The sequence below is a fragment of the Haliotis rubra genome, unplaced genomic scaffold, assembly GCF_003918875.1.
Source record: "Haliotis rubra isolate DU_JTF1 unplaced genomic scaffold, ASM391887v1 Scf380, whole genome shotgun sequence".
NCBI lineage: Eukaryota > Metazoa > Mollusca > Gastropoda > Lepetellida > Haliotidae > Haliotis > Haliotis rubra.
The window spans coordinates 702,387-716,946 of record NW_025767058.1 but is presented as its reverse complement, the minus strand read 5'-3'; the positions used below and the strand labels follow the sequence as shown (position 1 = coordinate 716,946).

The window sequence follows — 14,560 nt, the reverse complement described above, 5'->3', positions numbered from 1 at the left end:
TAATGGCAGGATTCTATACAAAGTGCAGATAAACAGATGTGTGGACATATGTATACATGCTTTCAGTTTGTATAATCCTAAAAGCCACATATACAGTCATAAGCGTCACATCAGATTGGACATATTTTCACTGAAAAACATTTACATCAATCTGATAATTCCAATGACTGAATGGTGTCATTTCACTCACTTGAAGGTAAAAACTTTCAAATTGGATTTCAAATTTGCAATTTTTCAGTAATGGTAATGCTTATTGAGGTGATTTCCAGATGTAATAGACAGCTAATCATATATCTTTAATAAAATCACTGCGATAAGCATGTTGGCATTCTACTCAACGTTTAATAATAACATTCCAAACATTTATTATGATTTTTAAAAAAAGTCTCCTGACAGCTACAACCTGTACTGTACTAAAAACATCCAGCTCCTAGGCTAACTGTGTGACAGAACAAGTAGAACCATGAAAAACGTGCCTTGTCTTGTCCAATACAAATTTAGTAGTCATGTCAATGAAGTTAACGTATTCACTTTTGACCTAAACTGCCAATCAAGCCTCTGTAACAGAGGCCACAAGATGGGGAAGGAGAAATGCTGTTCAATTCCCTCCAGACCAATTTTCTCAAATACATGCCCTAGGACAAGTTGTATTGACAGGTAACAGTCTGGTCAGTATTTGAATAGTTGAATAAATCTATCAGCCAGACAATACATCATCTATGAGCAAATAAAACACAGCCAAAATAATTGATAGTTGCTGCTATCAGCTACTCACAGATTACAGAAGCAAATGGAAACAGTCCCAATGAAATGCAGACTTAATTTTTTCATCCTTAAAAGGGGATAAAAATTATGTGTTGAGAAGGTGAGTGATGTTGATATCAATAAGAGATGTCAGTTGTTACTTCAGTTGTCATATGAGTGGTGATTTGGCATTGGCAGCCTTTCACATCCGTCAACCACCAGTCTGGCTCTAGTAGTAGACGGGCAGTAATTTTGATCTCAATACATTAAGAGTTTAATATATACCAACAATAACTTAATGCTGCTAGGTACTTTTGTGGTAGGTATGATTGTTGATATGAACATTGATAAATGATCGGAAATACTGGTATCTAGTTTTTATAACAGTAGTCATAGAATGTCTTTCAAATACTTTTATCGAATGAGTTATATATTGATTATATATTTGTAAACAAGTTGAAAGATAAATGGTACGTATGGCAGACATGAGCAGAGTAATCTGTTTCTTACATACCCTAAAATTGCACCTTTTCAGCAATGAAACACATGTATATGTATCAGGGTAGAGACTGCGATCTGGTAGAATCAGAGATTCTACCAGTAGAGATTGCGATCGGAGTCTCTACCAGTAGAGATTGCGATCGGAGTCTCTACTGGTATAATCTCCGATCCTACTAGTAGAGATTGCAATCCCCGATTCTACCAGATTGCAGTCTCTACCCTGACATATACATTATGTGTAAAAGGGACATATAAGGTTTGGTACAAACCTATCTGGCAGACATCTCCATTGAAGCCTGTAGATCTACAGTCACAGACGAATCTGTTCCATCCTTCCAGACACTTTCCTCGATGCATACATGGATGACTGGCACACTGAGGCTCCATACGGTGACAGTATTCAGCAATTCCCTGCGCACGCTGAGCTCTTGCCTTCGCGACCAGGTCAACTTTGTTACCATTGATAACCAAATCTTGGAGACATCCAACAAAGCCATGCCGAAGCATGCCTGCCCACATGGAATGTGGTAGTTTGGTTGAATCATGGTTTCTGCTTATTCCACCTAAGTAGAATATTCCAGACAAGGTCAAATCAACATCTTTCCCATCAGCGTAATAGGACTCCTTCTGTCCGTCAAGAGTTATGTACCCTTGTGGACCCTGATAATCAATGTAAACTTCATGTGGATTGCCATCACTGACTGGATTCCGACTGGCCTTGACCTTCTTTGATCCAGATCCAAGGTCAACAATCATATACAAGTGACCATCCAGCATCTCCACAGCAAAGAAGTCTGTATGTCCATCAGGGCCAGGATTGAACATGATCACACCATTGGATTCTGTTGTCTGGAACTGGAAGGCAATGGAGCCTCTCCTGTCCCTGACGTCCCATGTAGGGAGCGTGAGGATTGAGTTTGGTGATGTGAAGGTTATTGGATGTGATTCCACCAGCTCCTGACACTTGTTGAAGATGACACCACCATGAACTGTTATTAGTCCATGGTCTGTTTTGGCCAGCTCTGTAAGGTCAAGGTCGATAGTGTCGGCCTTGTATCGTACCTGAAAATAACAAGACAAGAAATATCTCACTGAATGTGGCAACATATGATCAAATAATTAGTCCCAGTCAAGTAATTTACAGTTCACAGTGTCATAAACATTTGTAGTTTGGAAGCTTAAAAATGATATCTTATTTTTAACTTTAGTCAAATGTGATTTATCATAAAAATTGAACAAACTGACAACTACACTCAGGTTCGTTTGACTTGAGAGACAACATATGAACTGATTTGCCTCCACACATTTACTGACATGTCAGGCTGTCATCTTCATTGTGGAATACTGTGTTCACTCTCTTTACTGTTCCTTGTGTCTCTTCAGTCATCCTCTATCAGACTTTCAAATATGGATCCCACATTATGTCACCTTTAAGCTGTTGGGGTTTTTATTCCTATTTTCAGAACATTCTCTATACGTAGTGAAGCAAGAGCCTATCGCTAAAATGTCACATCTGTGACAATCAAAACTACTACTGGGGTATGCTAAAAGCAATCAGTTCAACTGAGTCTTAGTCATAAGGATATGTGTCAAATAGTGATGATAAACAGGTTTTCACAAAAGTGTGAGCATATCCTGCTGCACCATCACTAACACATGCAGTGGCAAGTTATGATTACACCTGAATAGTAGTAAGTCCACATACATACGAAGCAGGTTAAGAAAATGAAATTCCATAAGGCATTATTTTGCATCACCGATTCATGAAAAACAGAAAATTCCTCAACATATCTATCATAAAACCTTTCAAAAGCTCTAGACCTTGAATGATGTAGCCCTGATCTTTTGACCAGTTATGGTATGATGATTGTACCCCAAAAGTTATGATGACACCAAAAACTGGAGCATCTGTAATATGGCTCAACTACTAAGGAAAAGAATGACCAAGAAATTGGTAATATAGCTCAACTACTATGGAAAAGAATGACCAAGAAATTGGTAATATGGCTCAACTACTATGGAAAAGAAGGACCAAGAAATTGGTAATATGGCTCAATTACTATGGAAAAGAATGACCAAGAAATTGGTAATATGGCTCAATTACTATGGAAAAGAAGGTCCAAGAAATTGGTAATATGGCTCAACTACTAAGGAAAAGAAAGACCAAGAAATTGGTAATATGGCTCAATTACTATGGAAAAGAAGGACCAAGAAATTAGTAATATAGCTCAATTACTATGGAAAAGAAGGACCAAGAAATTGGTAATATGGCTCAACTACTATGGAAAAGAATGACCAAGAAATTAGTAATATGGCTCAATTACTATGGAAAAGAATGACCAAGACCAAGAAATTGGTATTATAATATGGCTCAATTACTATGGAAAAGAATGACCAAGAAATTGGTAATGGAAAAGAAGGCTCAATTACTATGGAAAAATGACCAAGAAATGACTCAACTACTAAAAAGAATGACCAAGAAATTGGTAATATGGCTCACTCAAAAAGAATGACCAAGAAATACTATGGAAAAGAATGACCAAGAAATTGGTAATATGGCTCAACTACTAAAAAGAATGACCAAGAAATTGGTAATATGGCTATGGAAAAGAATGAAAGAAATTGACCAAGAAATTGGTAATATGGAAAAGAATGACCAACAAATACTATGGAAAAGAAGGACCAAGACCAAACTACTATGGAAATTGGTAATATGGCTCAATTACTATGGAAAAGAAGGACCAAGAAATTGGTAATATGGCTCAATTACTATGGAAAAGAATGACCAAGAAATTGGTAATATGGCTCAATTACTATGGAAAAGAAGGACCAAGAAATTGGTAATATGGCTCAATTACTATGGAAAAGAATGACAAATTAGAAATTGGTAATTAGTCCCTAACTATTACTGAGGTTCTGATTGATTTTGTGACTTTACGATTAGAAAGTCATTCCTTAACTCAAACATGAAGAACAGAACTAAAATATGTTGAATTAGGTCTGTATAAATATGCAAACCCTCTTTAATACCTGTAATCAGTATTACATGGTAAGAACATAAATTAGGTCTGTATAAATACCCCACATCATCTAACAGAATATATCGGGGGAAAATCTACACACCATTCCTATCCATGCAATTTCTCCTTTTGAAGCAAGCCAGAACACAAGACTCAAACAAGTTTGTTTCATACGAATATCAGTTTATCAACAATGCAGGTCTTCGTTTTCATCCACTCTGTGTTCCTGATCAAAACATCTTCAAACATTCTTGGTATTCCAAGATTAATAAACCACAATTATTTCCAAGCAGTCACATGACAAACAATTATATTTTTCCTGTCAAATTATCAATGGCAGCTCTTATTTGTAATTGATAATCTTGAAGGCACACTAAACTGAATTAGAAAAGCTTTTGTTGCAGGATCAGACAGAAATTTGCCAGTTTTAATCATCTTCACTTGAAAAGGTCTTGTTGCACTAATTTCCCTGAATAATATCACATAAATGGTCCGACAATTACACTACATCCCATTACCTTCATAGACTTCCTTCTGGTCTATGCTTGATACCAGTAATGAACAATTACTCCTTCTATCTCGAGAGCAAATCCAATGAGAAGGAAACAATAAGTTTTGGATTATGGTTCGTGGCTACTTAGCTGCCAGAACCAATCTGGTCACCGTGCAACCTCTCAGTCAACAAACAATAATTGGCTTCTGTTCCAGGATAAAACAGTGAACCCTACGACCTTGTCATCTGGGCTATCTCTGCTGGCTCACTGGTGAGGGTGATGAAAAGCTTTGTGATACACAACTATTAAGTCAGTGTCAAGATAAATTACAGATCAATAATTTTCATCGAAAACATTTTTACTTTTAAAATACGATTTTCACAATATTAAAAACTGTGTATTCATATTAAAATCAAGTTTGGAATAGGGCTTTGTTTCTTATTCATATATTACTTATTGAACAACTTGCCTTAACTTTTTTTCAAATCAAAACTATATTTTTTCTTATCAATCCTCATACTCTGACAAAATATATAATTTTAAGGACCTTTTTGTAACTGAGGGTAATACATAATATCTACAGAATATATTTGAAGACTATTGGACATTAAATATACCACCATATTTTCCTTGCTTACTTATAACATAATTTCTCTCAAATGAATTCAAACAATATTCATACAAATATGACGCTGAACAGCAACTTCCATTTGCAAATAACAGGAATATTTTCAAGCTGTGCTGCTTTCACAATCTTGTCATTCAGTGAATGTGAATAATCAACAGAATTCTGCCGATTCCATGCAGATTTTGAATTGTTCAATAGTGTTTGAATTGTTTAAGTTCATGTAAACACTCAATTCAGTTGACTTTGCTTTGAATTATATTCAGAGAAGCAAGCAAAGAAAATGTTTATTCTGTGAAGGATCTTGACCTATTTCACCTTTCAGAAGAGTCTTCATCCATCTCATTCCTGGCATTAGTGTTTCAAATAGTTCCATTTGAATGCACTTGTTAGAATCTGAGTATCAAATGATAAAATATCCAATAGCAAGGAGTCCTCAGAACAGTTTGCTCACAGAAAACATTAACTGAAGGGTAATCTTCATGGTCTGGTAACTTTGTCAAATCTTTGTCTAGACTGTTAATGAAAGTCTTCTTTTGGTAGCAGCAACTGATGAGCGTGTAATGTTATTACCAGTTTGAACTAGATTATCAAACTCAAGTTTACAGATGAGAAGGTTTTGGATGACCAAGTCAATTAGATCGTCCTGATTTTTTTAAAATGCAGGTTCTCCATAGCTAGGTCAGATAATCAGTAAAATATCCAACATATCAGTCATTTTGACAAACATTAGTGGTGCACATGTTTATTTGTCCTCCCATCAGTGGTATGTCCTGCATATGAAAATGATTTTCTGGGCAGAACCATGGATATATCGGTCATCTAGGCAGACATATCCAGTAAATACTGGTCTCCATGCAGTGAGACATCCAGTTCATCTAAAACTTCCAGGACGAGATAGACCAGGTACATCTTGGTCTTCAAAACTTTGATTCACTCACATTCCAGGCAGAGACACATCCAGTGCATATTCATCTTCTAGCCAGAGGCATAACCAGTTCATTTTAGACTTCACTGCCATCAGACCCTGTTCATCTTAGTCCTCAAAGCAGAGATACACCCAGTTCATCTTGGACGTCAAGGTCAGGAGAAGGACCCAGTACATATTGGTCTCCAGACAGACACATCCATTACATCTTCATCTTCTAGGCAGAAGAATAGCCAGTTCATCTTAGACTTTACTACAGACAAACCCTGTACATCTTAATCTTCAAGGCAGATACACATCTAACGTAAGTTGATCTTCAAGGCAAAGATAGTCCCTGTACATCCTGGACTTCAAAGCAGTGATAGTTCTTCAAGGAACACACATCCAGTACATCTTGGTCTTCTATGCAGAGGTATGTCCTTGTCAATGAGTCAGTCTTGCCTAATTGGGTCATTTTGACTTAATTAGATCCTGCATGTCTTGATCTTCTAAAACATATCAATTAGTCCATATTCTAATGAAACTGATTTCATTCTTGCCCCAGAAATTATTTGTATAGTGTTCAGTGTGGAACAGTAAGTCCATACATTTTGGTTTTTTTGTAACAGATTTCCAAAGCATAAGCTGTTAAAAGATATATACTAACCTTTCGCATACATCCTTTGAAGTTCTGGGTGACCCTTGAGCCGACCAGCGTGGCAGTGTTGGGGCTCCCTCCAACATAGAGGAGACTGCTGGACAATAAGGTGAACTGGCCAGTTGTGCTGCCGGACTTTCTATGGACACCATCCACTTCAACTGAGATCTTACAAGCAAAACAGATTTGAGTGAAAATTAGGATAATAATGATTCCATAATTCTTACTTCATTGAAAATGCAGATTCCAACCCATATTAACATTAGGCACGGCATTGTTGGGTGATCTTAACCCTCTTTTTTTATTGAAAGTTCAGCATCTGTAATACTATCTTCAATTGTTCCTGCAAGTTCAACAACTGAATTTTGATTGACAAAGTTTTACTCAAGACATTTAGCTTTGGAGCCGAGAAACTTATTTTTTTCAAATATTGACAGAAGAAACAACAAAATATGGAACCATTTTCTAAAGCATCACCCCTTTCCAGAAATTATAACAGGGTGATGTGGATCTACCACTTTAGAAAATGGTACCATATAAAAATGATGTATGAAGATGATTCCTAGGATGATAATTCATTTATCGCATCAAGCAAGAGCAGCTAAGTTCCTTCTATATTCTATCAGCTTGTGTTATCATTCATGTGTGGATAGTGGCTAACATGATTATATTATATTTATGTTGTTGTTTTTTCTTACAAATATTTTTAAAAGCTGTGTATGTCAAAGGAACAATTTACAGGGGGAAAATGAAAATGAAAGTGCAACTGTTATCTTATTTATACATAACTTATACCTTGGAATTATGGTGATGAATTCACAACATAAATGCATGCAATAAACATGCCTCATTCTGACATGCAAATGAAAAAGTGCCCAGTTTTCTCATGCAATAACCATGAAAACAAATACCCAGTTGAAATAATAGAATAAGATCAGTATCCCCAATCAATAAACAATAACCATTAAACCATCCCGAAAGATAGTAAAAGGACCTGATGAAAGTTTTAATTGTCAAACATTAGACAGTGAATTTGAAACAGAACACCCTGAGGTCAATAGAGATAGGAAGTTTAATAGACCATGTGTCCATGCAAAGATAGCTGTACTGACATAGTCAAACACTCTCAGGTAAGTATTTTGTGTTTCATAAAATCAATTTCAGCAAGCTAGGACACAAAATAGTTCAAATACATATTTCTACTTTGCTATCATAACAGTTGAATAACGAAAATATATTTGGCAATATTCCTATTTTTAACCCACCCAACTGCAATGAAAATTGAATTTGTCTGATCAGACAAACATCATTTATAATTACAGAAGTTTAAACCTGACATGTACAAAGGTACAATTTTATTATACATAAATCTAATCTTCCTCATCTTACCTGCAACGTCATTTCAGAATATGTTTAATATTTTTACAATATAATTACGTATATCATGACAGACAACAATTTTTCATGCATCAGTTACATCGTTCACAATATTTGTTATTTTTATCAATGTTATTTCTTGAAACTATCTCTCAAAATGAGAACCTTGAACAAGACATATCCACTCTTATGATACAGTAGAGAAATGACTGATACTCATTATATTTCTTTTAATATTGAATAAAGAAACTAATGTAAATTTAGGTCACAGAACATATGTCCAATTTGCTTACTTGTACTTCATGCAACAATATGTAATGTTCTAAACAACGTAGACACATCTATGTAGTATTGTTTGAGAAGGCAATCACTGTCAGCCAAATGAAATGTACAACATTGACTGACAGCAAGAGACTATACATAGATGACAACACTGCTGTAGAGTATGAGGTATTATCACCGGAAGCATGAAGAGTCATCTACTTAATACAGGGCAAGCCCGCCAACAAAAATACAGTCCTCCTTTAAATAACGATGGACATGGCTACACACATATAGCCATTTGTGGACAAAACAGGACAAAACATTGGCTCAAAATAAACGGTTGTCAACATAAATGAAAAGGAGAAGAAAGGAGGCAGAACATGTCAGAGAGGTCGATTTATGTTTCCTAACATGGAAGGCCATGATTCATATACAGTACTGACCAAAATGTCCCTATACTACGACTGTGTCACGCCAAACAATAAAACTAGGATGAAAAACAAGTACTGTGCAAATTTTGTATTGTTATCAAATCAACCTTGTCACATGCAATCATAGTGCTACTATTGAAAGTCTATGTTAAGGTATGGGAGTTATGATCACCTGGGTGCTAATTGCATTGTTGTATGTGACCCTATTTATCATAAAGGACAGAGTAATGATATGAGCAAATTAAAGTTTATCTGAGACCATGAAATATGCTGACTCTTTCTGTGACTTAATTTTAACAAATCTTTATGAGTGAAACTAATACAAATTGAAGTCACAAAATTATCCCCTGTTTGAGCAATACTGATATGGTCTTCCATCAAAACCCCTCTCTATTCATAGCAACCATATTCAGATTATGGCATGTCATCTAACACAAAAGCTGATAAATATGACATCCCACATCATTCTTGTGTGTGTGTGTGTGTGTGTGTGTGTGTGTGCGTGCGTGCGCGCGCCACCCCCTTTTGTCCTGAAAGTTTGTTAAATGACCATTGAGACTCTCATGAAAATGGGTGAAAATGAACTGTGCACCCCCTTTCTCAAAAAGCTGTATCCGCCCCTGCCTGAGTACATGTACATGTATCTGCTAGCATCTACAACATGTTCATCTCTCTCTTTCAGTCATACATGTTCTGGAAACTTAGAACCTAGACATTCCACCACATACACAATTACAACCCCTGTTGTAAAAGACCTGTCTTAAACGGCTGCATAAAGTTTGACCTCAACAAAAGTATTTGTCTATGGCTGAAATGATCATAAAATGATTACAACCAAAGTCATCTAGGTTGACAGAAAACAATCATGAAAGATCACCATTGTATTTCCTAATCAATCTAGACTTGTAATTCATGTACCATGCAGATAACGATCTGTCTGAAACCATCTCATCTCTGAACATGTTTCGCATGGAGGCTGCTGAATCCTTGACCTCTGTGAACTGAAACCTAGCTCACTTTCCTTCTTCCTGTGTATGGATATCATGCCAAACATCCATCAACCAGTGCTGGGTGTCCCAGGAGGGTGGTTGTGTCATTCTATACTTCCAATACATTTGTTCATCACTGTTGAGGATGAATCCATAAATGAAGCTAATTCATCTTCAGATCCTGTCAGTGGTGCAACATAAATCATTACATACACACGATACGTTTATCCTTTCAAACAGAAATTAATCCTACATGATCCATAGAATTTACTGATACACCATATTAATATCTATGTGTACAGCCCATTTCAGGTGTTCCCTGCTGTGTTGTTGCTGAAATAATGCTCAAAGCGGCAGAAAACCATTCTCATTCACTCACTCAGATCAATATAATGCAGCTGTGGTCTCCTAAAGTTTCTAATTCATATCAAGCTACTGCTGTAATGTTTGCTTACCTAGGTGTAATGCAATCTAACACGGACATTTGTTATGTTACCATGTGGTTTTCACATGCTACAAGGAAGATGAGGAAACATATAAACTGCCATACCAACTGGTAGGATAGGACAAAGAAGACTTTATCACACTGAATGTATTATTGACACCTCAACAATGCTAATGGCCTATGTGTGTATATATTTCATGCATTTGTACTGGCCTCCGTTTTGATGAAAAGGGGAGAAAATGAGAAAAACATTCATTCACTAGAAAAACTAATTTCACTGATTACCAACTAATGAAACAAAGGCAGAACACAACAAAAATGTAATAATGTTCTTCTTTTTGAGAGCAAAATCACATCTTTATGTCTTTTAATTACATTTTTATAATTAACTTGAAAGAACAGTGCTTCATAAAGCTGCCCAGGGTGATTTAGGTATTCAGTATCGTGTGCTTTCTCCAAACATCAAACAGTCCACCAAGTTAGGTAGTTGGTACCATCACTGTAACTACCATCACTGACAAACTCATTACTGATTCAATATAGGTTCATCGCTTATTTCTCACATCAATATACATTAGCAGTACTACTTAGCATTGTATGAAGATTGGAATTTGTTCTATGTGATACAATAGGCTATAGTACAAATACAACCATAAATATATAATGCTTGTCTTTGATGTAGAGAACTGTATTACCCAGTGATTTAGTTTAATAGAAGCAATATATCAAATTTCAAGTCTAACATTTCCTCCCTTTTTGTATTCAATCGTTCAACTCAAGACATTAATTCAATATTTACACTTGACATTTACTACACAGAGAATCAAGCGCAATTTTAATTATCAACATTATTTTCAATCCTATCATTATATAGTAACAATATACCTTACCTGATTACATCAATTCTGATCAATGCCGTCCCACATTTATCAACAAGATGAATATTTCTTGGCAGGATCATATGACTGCATACATCCCATCAGGTACATGAATATTATCAACAACAATATTTCATAATATCTATTTTAGGTATATCCATAACCCATTTAATCTCACTAAATATGTTGGGACATTATACATTAATCTATATAAGATTGAGAAACATTTAGTTTTTCCAATACCATGCAGTACTGTATTCAGATCGTATGTGATCACAGAGCAAATAGTATGTTTGTAAACATTTCATTAATATGTGTGTGACTGTATCTTGTAAGAATGTATAACTACTGATGAATATTGTTAATTATTTTTTTACTATTAAGGTTTTTTTCTCCAGTAATATCAAAACTATTCAGTACAGCATAAAATTGTGCAAGTTTTTCATCACAGATAGCTCCTTAAATACAATACAATTATTATGTAACATTATGCGATGACATTTAAGAATACCAAATACCAAATTACTCAAAGGTTTAATCACTATGACATTTTATGTACCATTTAAACGAGGAAGCTGTTTTTTTCTAATACCATTAAGTGTCCCCTCCCAGTTCTACAATTACAGTCTCTGTGTTTTAAAAGGTTACTGATTATTGTTATCACAGATACTGTATGCTACTCTCTTGCCTTCAAAACAGTAGGCAAAGGCTCAAAACAATGAACAAGGTTGTTAAGTAAACAATTGAGAAATGTTCATACCTGCATACATTCATTTGTAGAATTGGGTTTAACATATGAACAATTATGAAACACACCCTAACAGTCCCATTAGTTTGATCACTTAACAACAAATTTCTTCGTTGAGAGGTATTTTAGAAGTTGTATAGGTGAAGGAAAACCAAGTTCTATGGATAGTCAACTTGTTTATTGCAATGAGTGCAGCGTTTCGGTGTAGGTACTAACACCGTTATCAATCCTTGTATAGAACTTGGTTTTCCTTAACAAATTTCTTGCAAATTTCTGTCAGTAAAATCATTAAAGAGGTTAAATATATGCACAGAATACAACTTTGATAGGGAAGAACATTATTACTATATGCTAAACATAACTTTTGATTGAAGAAAGACTGTCATCCATACACAAAGAGGTATCAGAGGGGATATCCAGCATTAGAGGTCTCAACAAGCATGGTCAAGGACCAACAATTACAACATTCAACTAGTGTAGATTTCAGTTTCAGAACCTATCTTTACTTCAAAGTAAATGACACTCAACCAATAATACCACGTGAGGCACTTAATTATGGATGTGGCTGTTATCATTAATGAAAATTCAAGAGATCCATAACATAAAGTATATATATGGACAGTTTATTGTTTTTCACAGTATATACTGAGCGTCCTAATACCAATGGGTCTAGCAAATATTAGGACATATTAGTATTGAAAATGACCCACTGCATTTTCAGCTTCCAAGAGTGCAGTTGAGTGGCATATGGAATGAATCATGTTATGCACACATTGACTGTTATAGGTCATGTTTTACAGGTGTATGAGCTTTCAGGGGTATTAGGGGAAGCTATTTCTAGCACCTTATACTTGCACTTTCATCGGTCTTAATAGTAGTTGTCCATTTTCCCAGTTTTAAAAAAAATATCCAATAGTGGAACTTAAACATCAACAAAATATCTTTCAACTGTTAACAAGCTGTGACGATATGCTTGCTGATGTTTCTAATGGGCATCTTGCATAACTACTGTAGTTGACTGACCCGGGAAGATCCGGGTTAGAATTGGTCTTCAGTAACCCATGCTTGTCGTAAGAGGCAACTAACAGGATGGTCAGGCTCACTATCTTGGTTGACACATGTTATCGTATCCCAATTGCGTAGATTGATGCTCATGACGTTGATTACTGAATTGTCAGGTCCAGACTTGATTATTTACAGATCATAGCCACATAGCTGGAATATTGCTGAGTGTAGCATAAAACTAAACTCAATCACTCACCCTAGTTGACTGACCCCTGAAAATGCAGATTAGAATTCTTCAGCCACACATGTATGTAGTAAGAGACAACTTAGCCTGAGGTGAAGGCTGATCAATTGGCACCAGGTGGTCCGTCAAGCTCACTGACCTGGTAGTTACATGTCACTGTATCCTAACTGAGCAGATCGATGCTCATGATGTCATTCACTGGGTTATTTACTGACACCATCACTAAAATAGCATACTGCTGAATACTGCATTAAACAACAAACAAAACCTAGGTGACCCTTCAAGATGCTGCACATACATGAATCCGTTATGAAACACCATACACATACCAATACTTGTTTCATTATTTACTTTTAAATTTAAAAGAAAGTTTAATCACATCCTGTGTTTTCTTTCAAAGATTTCTATTCATTTTCATTTTCACTATAATGCACTTGATAATTATTAATGTACTGTAATTATTTCCCTGGTAAAATCATATAAATCACTGAAATTGACAAATATTTTTGTGGTAATGTTAAGGACTTCTGTAAGACAATATTACAACAATTAATTTTGTTCTGGAAAGTGCCACACACTCTATAAGCAGGACTTGCCATAAGTAAGATTGGCACCACTTTTTTCCTACATCGGCATTTAAAAAAATTCAATTCATTTATGGCTTCAATGAAATTCACAAAGAAGAAAATTGGTGCATGTTTTGAAAAAAATATACTGAATCAAAAGCCTTTTTTATTATTTTGTTTACCAGTGCAGAAGATGTACAGAATCAAGGTATATGTTCTTCAAAAGTGTTTATGTAAAAATGAATTGATTTATCTACTTTTTTTATTGCCACCAAAAGCACATTTAAAGTTTTATTTGAAAAGATGTTTTCACAATAGCATAACTACATGAAACATACAAACTAATGTAAGCATCAGTAAGCAAAGATGATAACTTCAGACTTTAGAGGATTTTTTCCCACTGATTTCAACTTTCACTTATGACCACTGACAAATTCACACAATTCAGTTTATTTCAAACATATCAATATCTTATCAAACAATCTTGCAATTTGCTTTTCAGATTCTTTTTCCAAAAAAGCTGAAATAAAAAAAATTACATTGAGTTAATCCATAAAACATTTAACAAGAAACATCATACAAATCTTCAACATTTCCCAAATGTCAAAAGTTCCTTGAAATGTATGTGATACTTGCAGTTCTTGACGATGTCAATCTGAACAAG

At 35.2% G+C, this 14,560-nt stretch overlaps 1 protein-coding gene across 1 annotated transcript in view; it reads right to left on the bottom strand.

Moving 5' to 3' along the window:
- LOC124286346 (neurexin-3-like) overlaps positions 1-14,560 on the bottom strand; it is a 131,101-nt gene that overhangs the window by 59,542 nt on the left and 56,999 nt on the right. Inside the window, 2 exon segments of the mRNA XM_046722707.1 lie at positions 1,515-2,307; positions 6,959-7,117. Of these exon segments, the coding sequence (XP_046578663.1) occupies positions 1,515-2,307; positions 6,959-7,117 (952 nt within the window).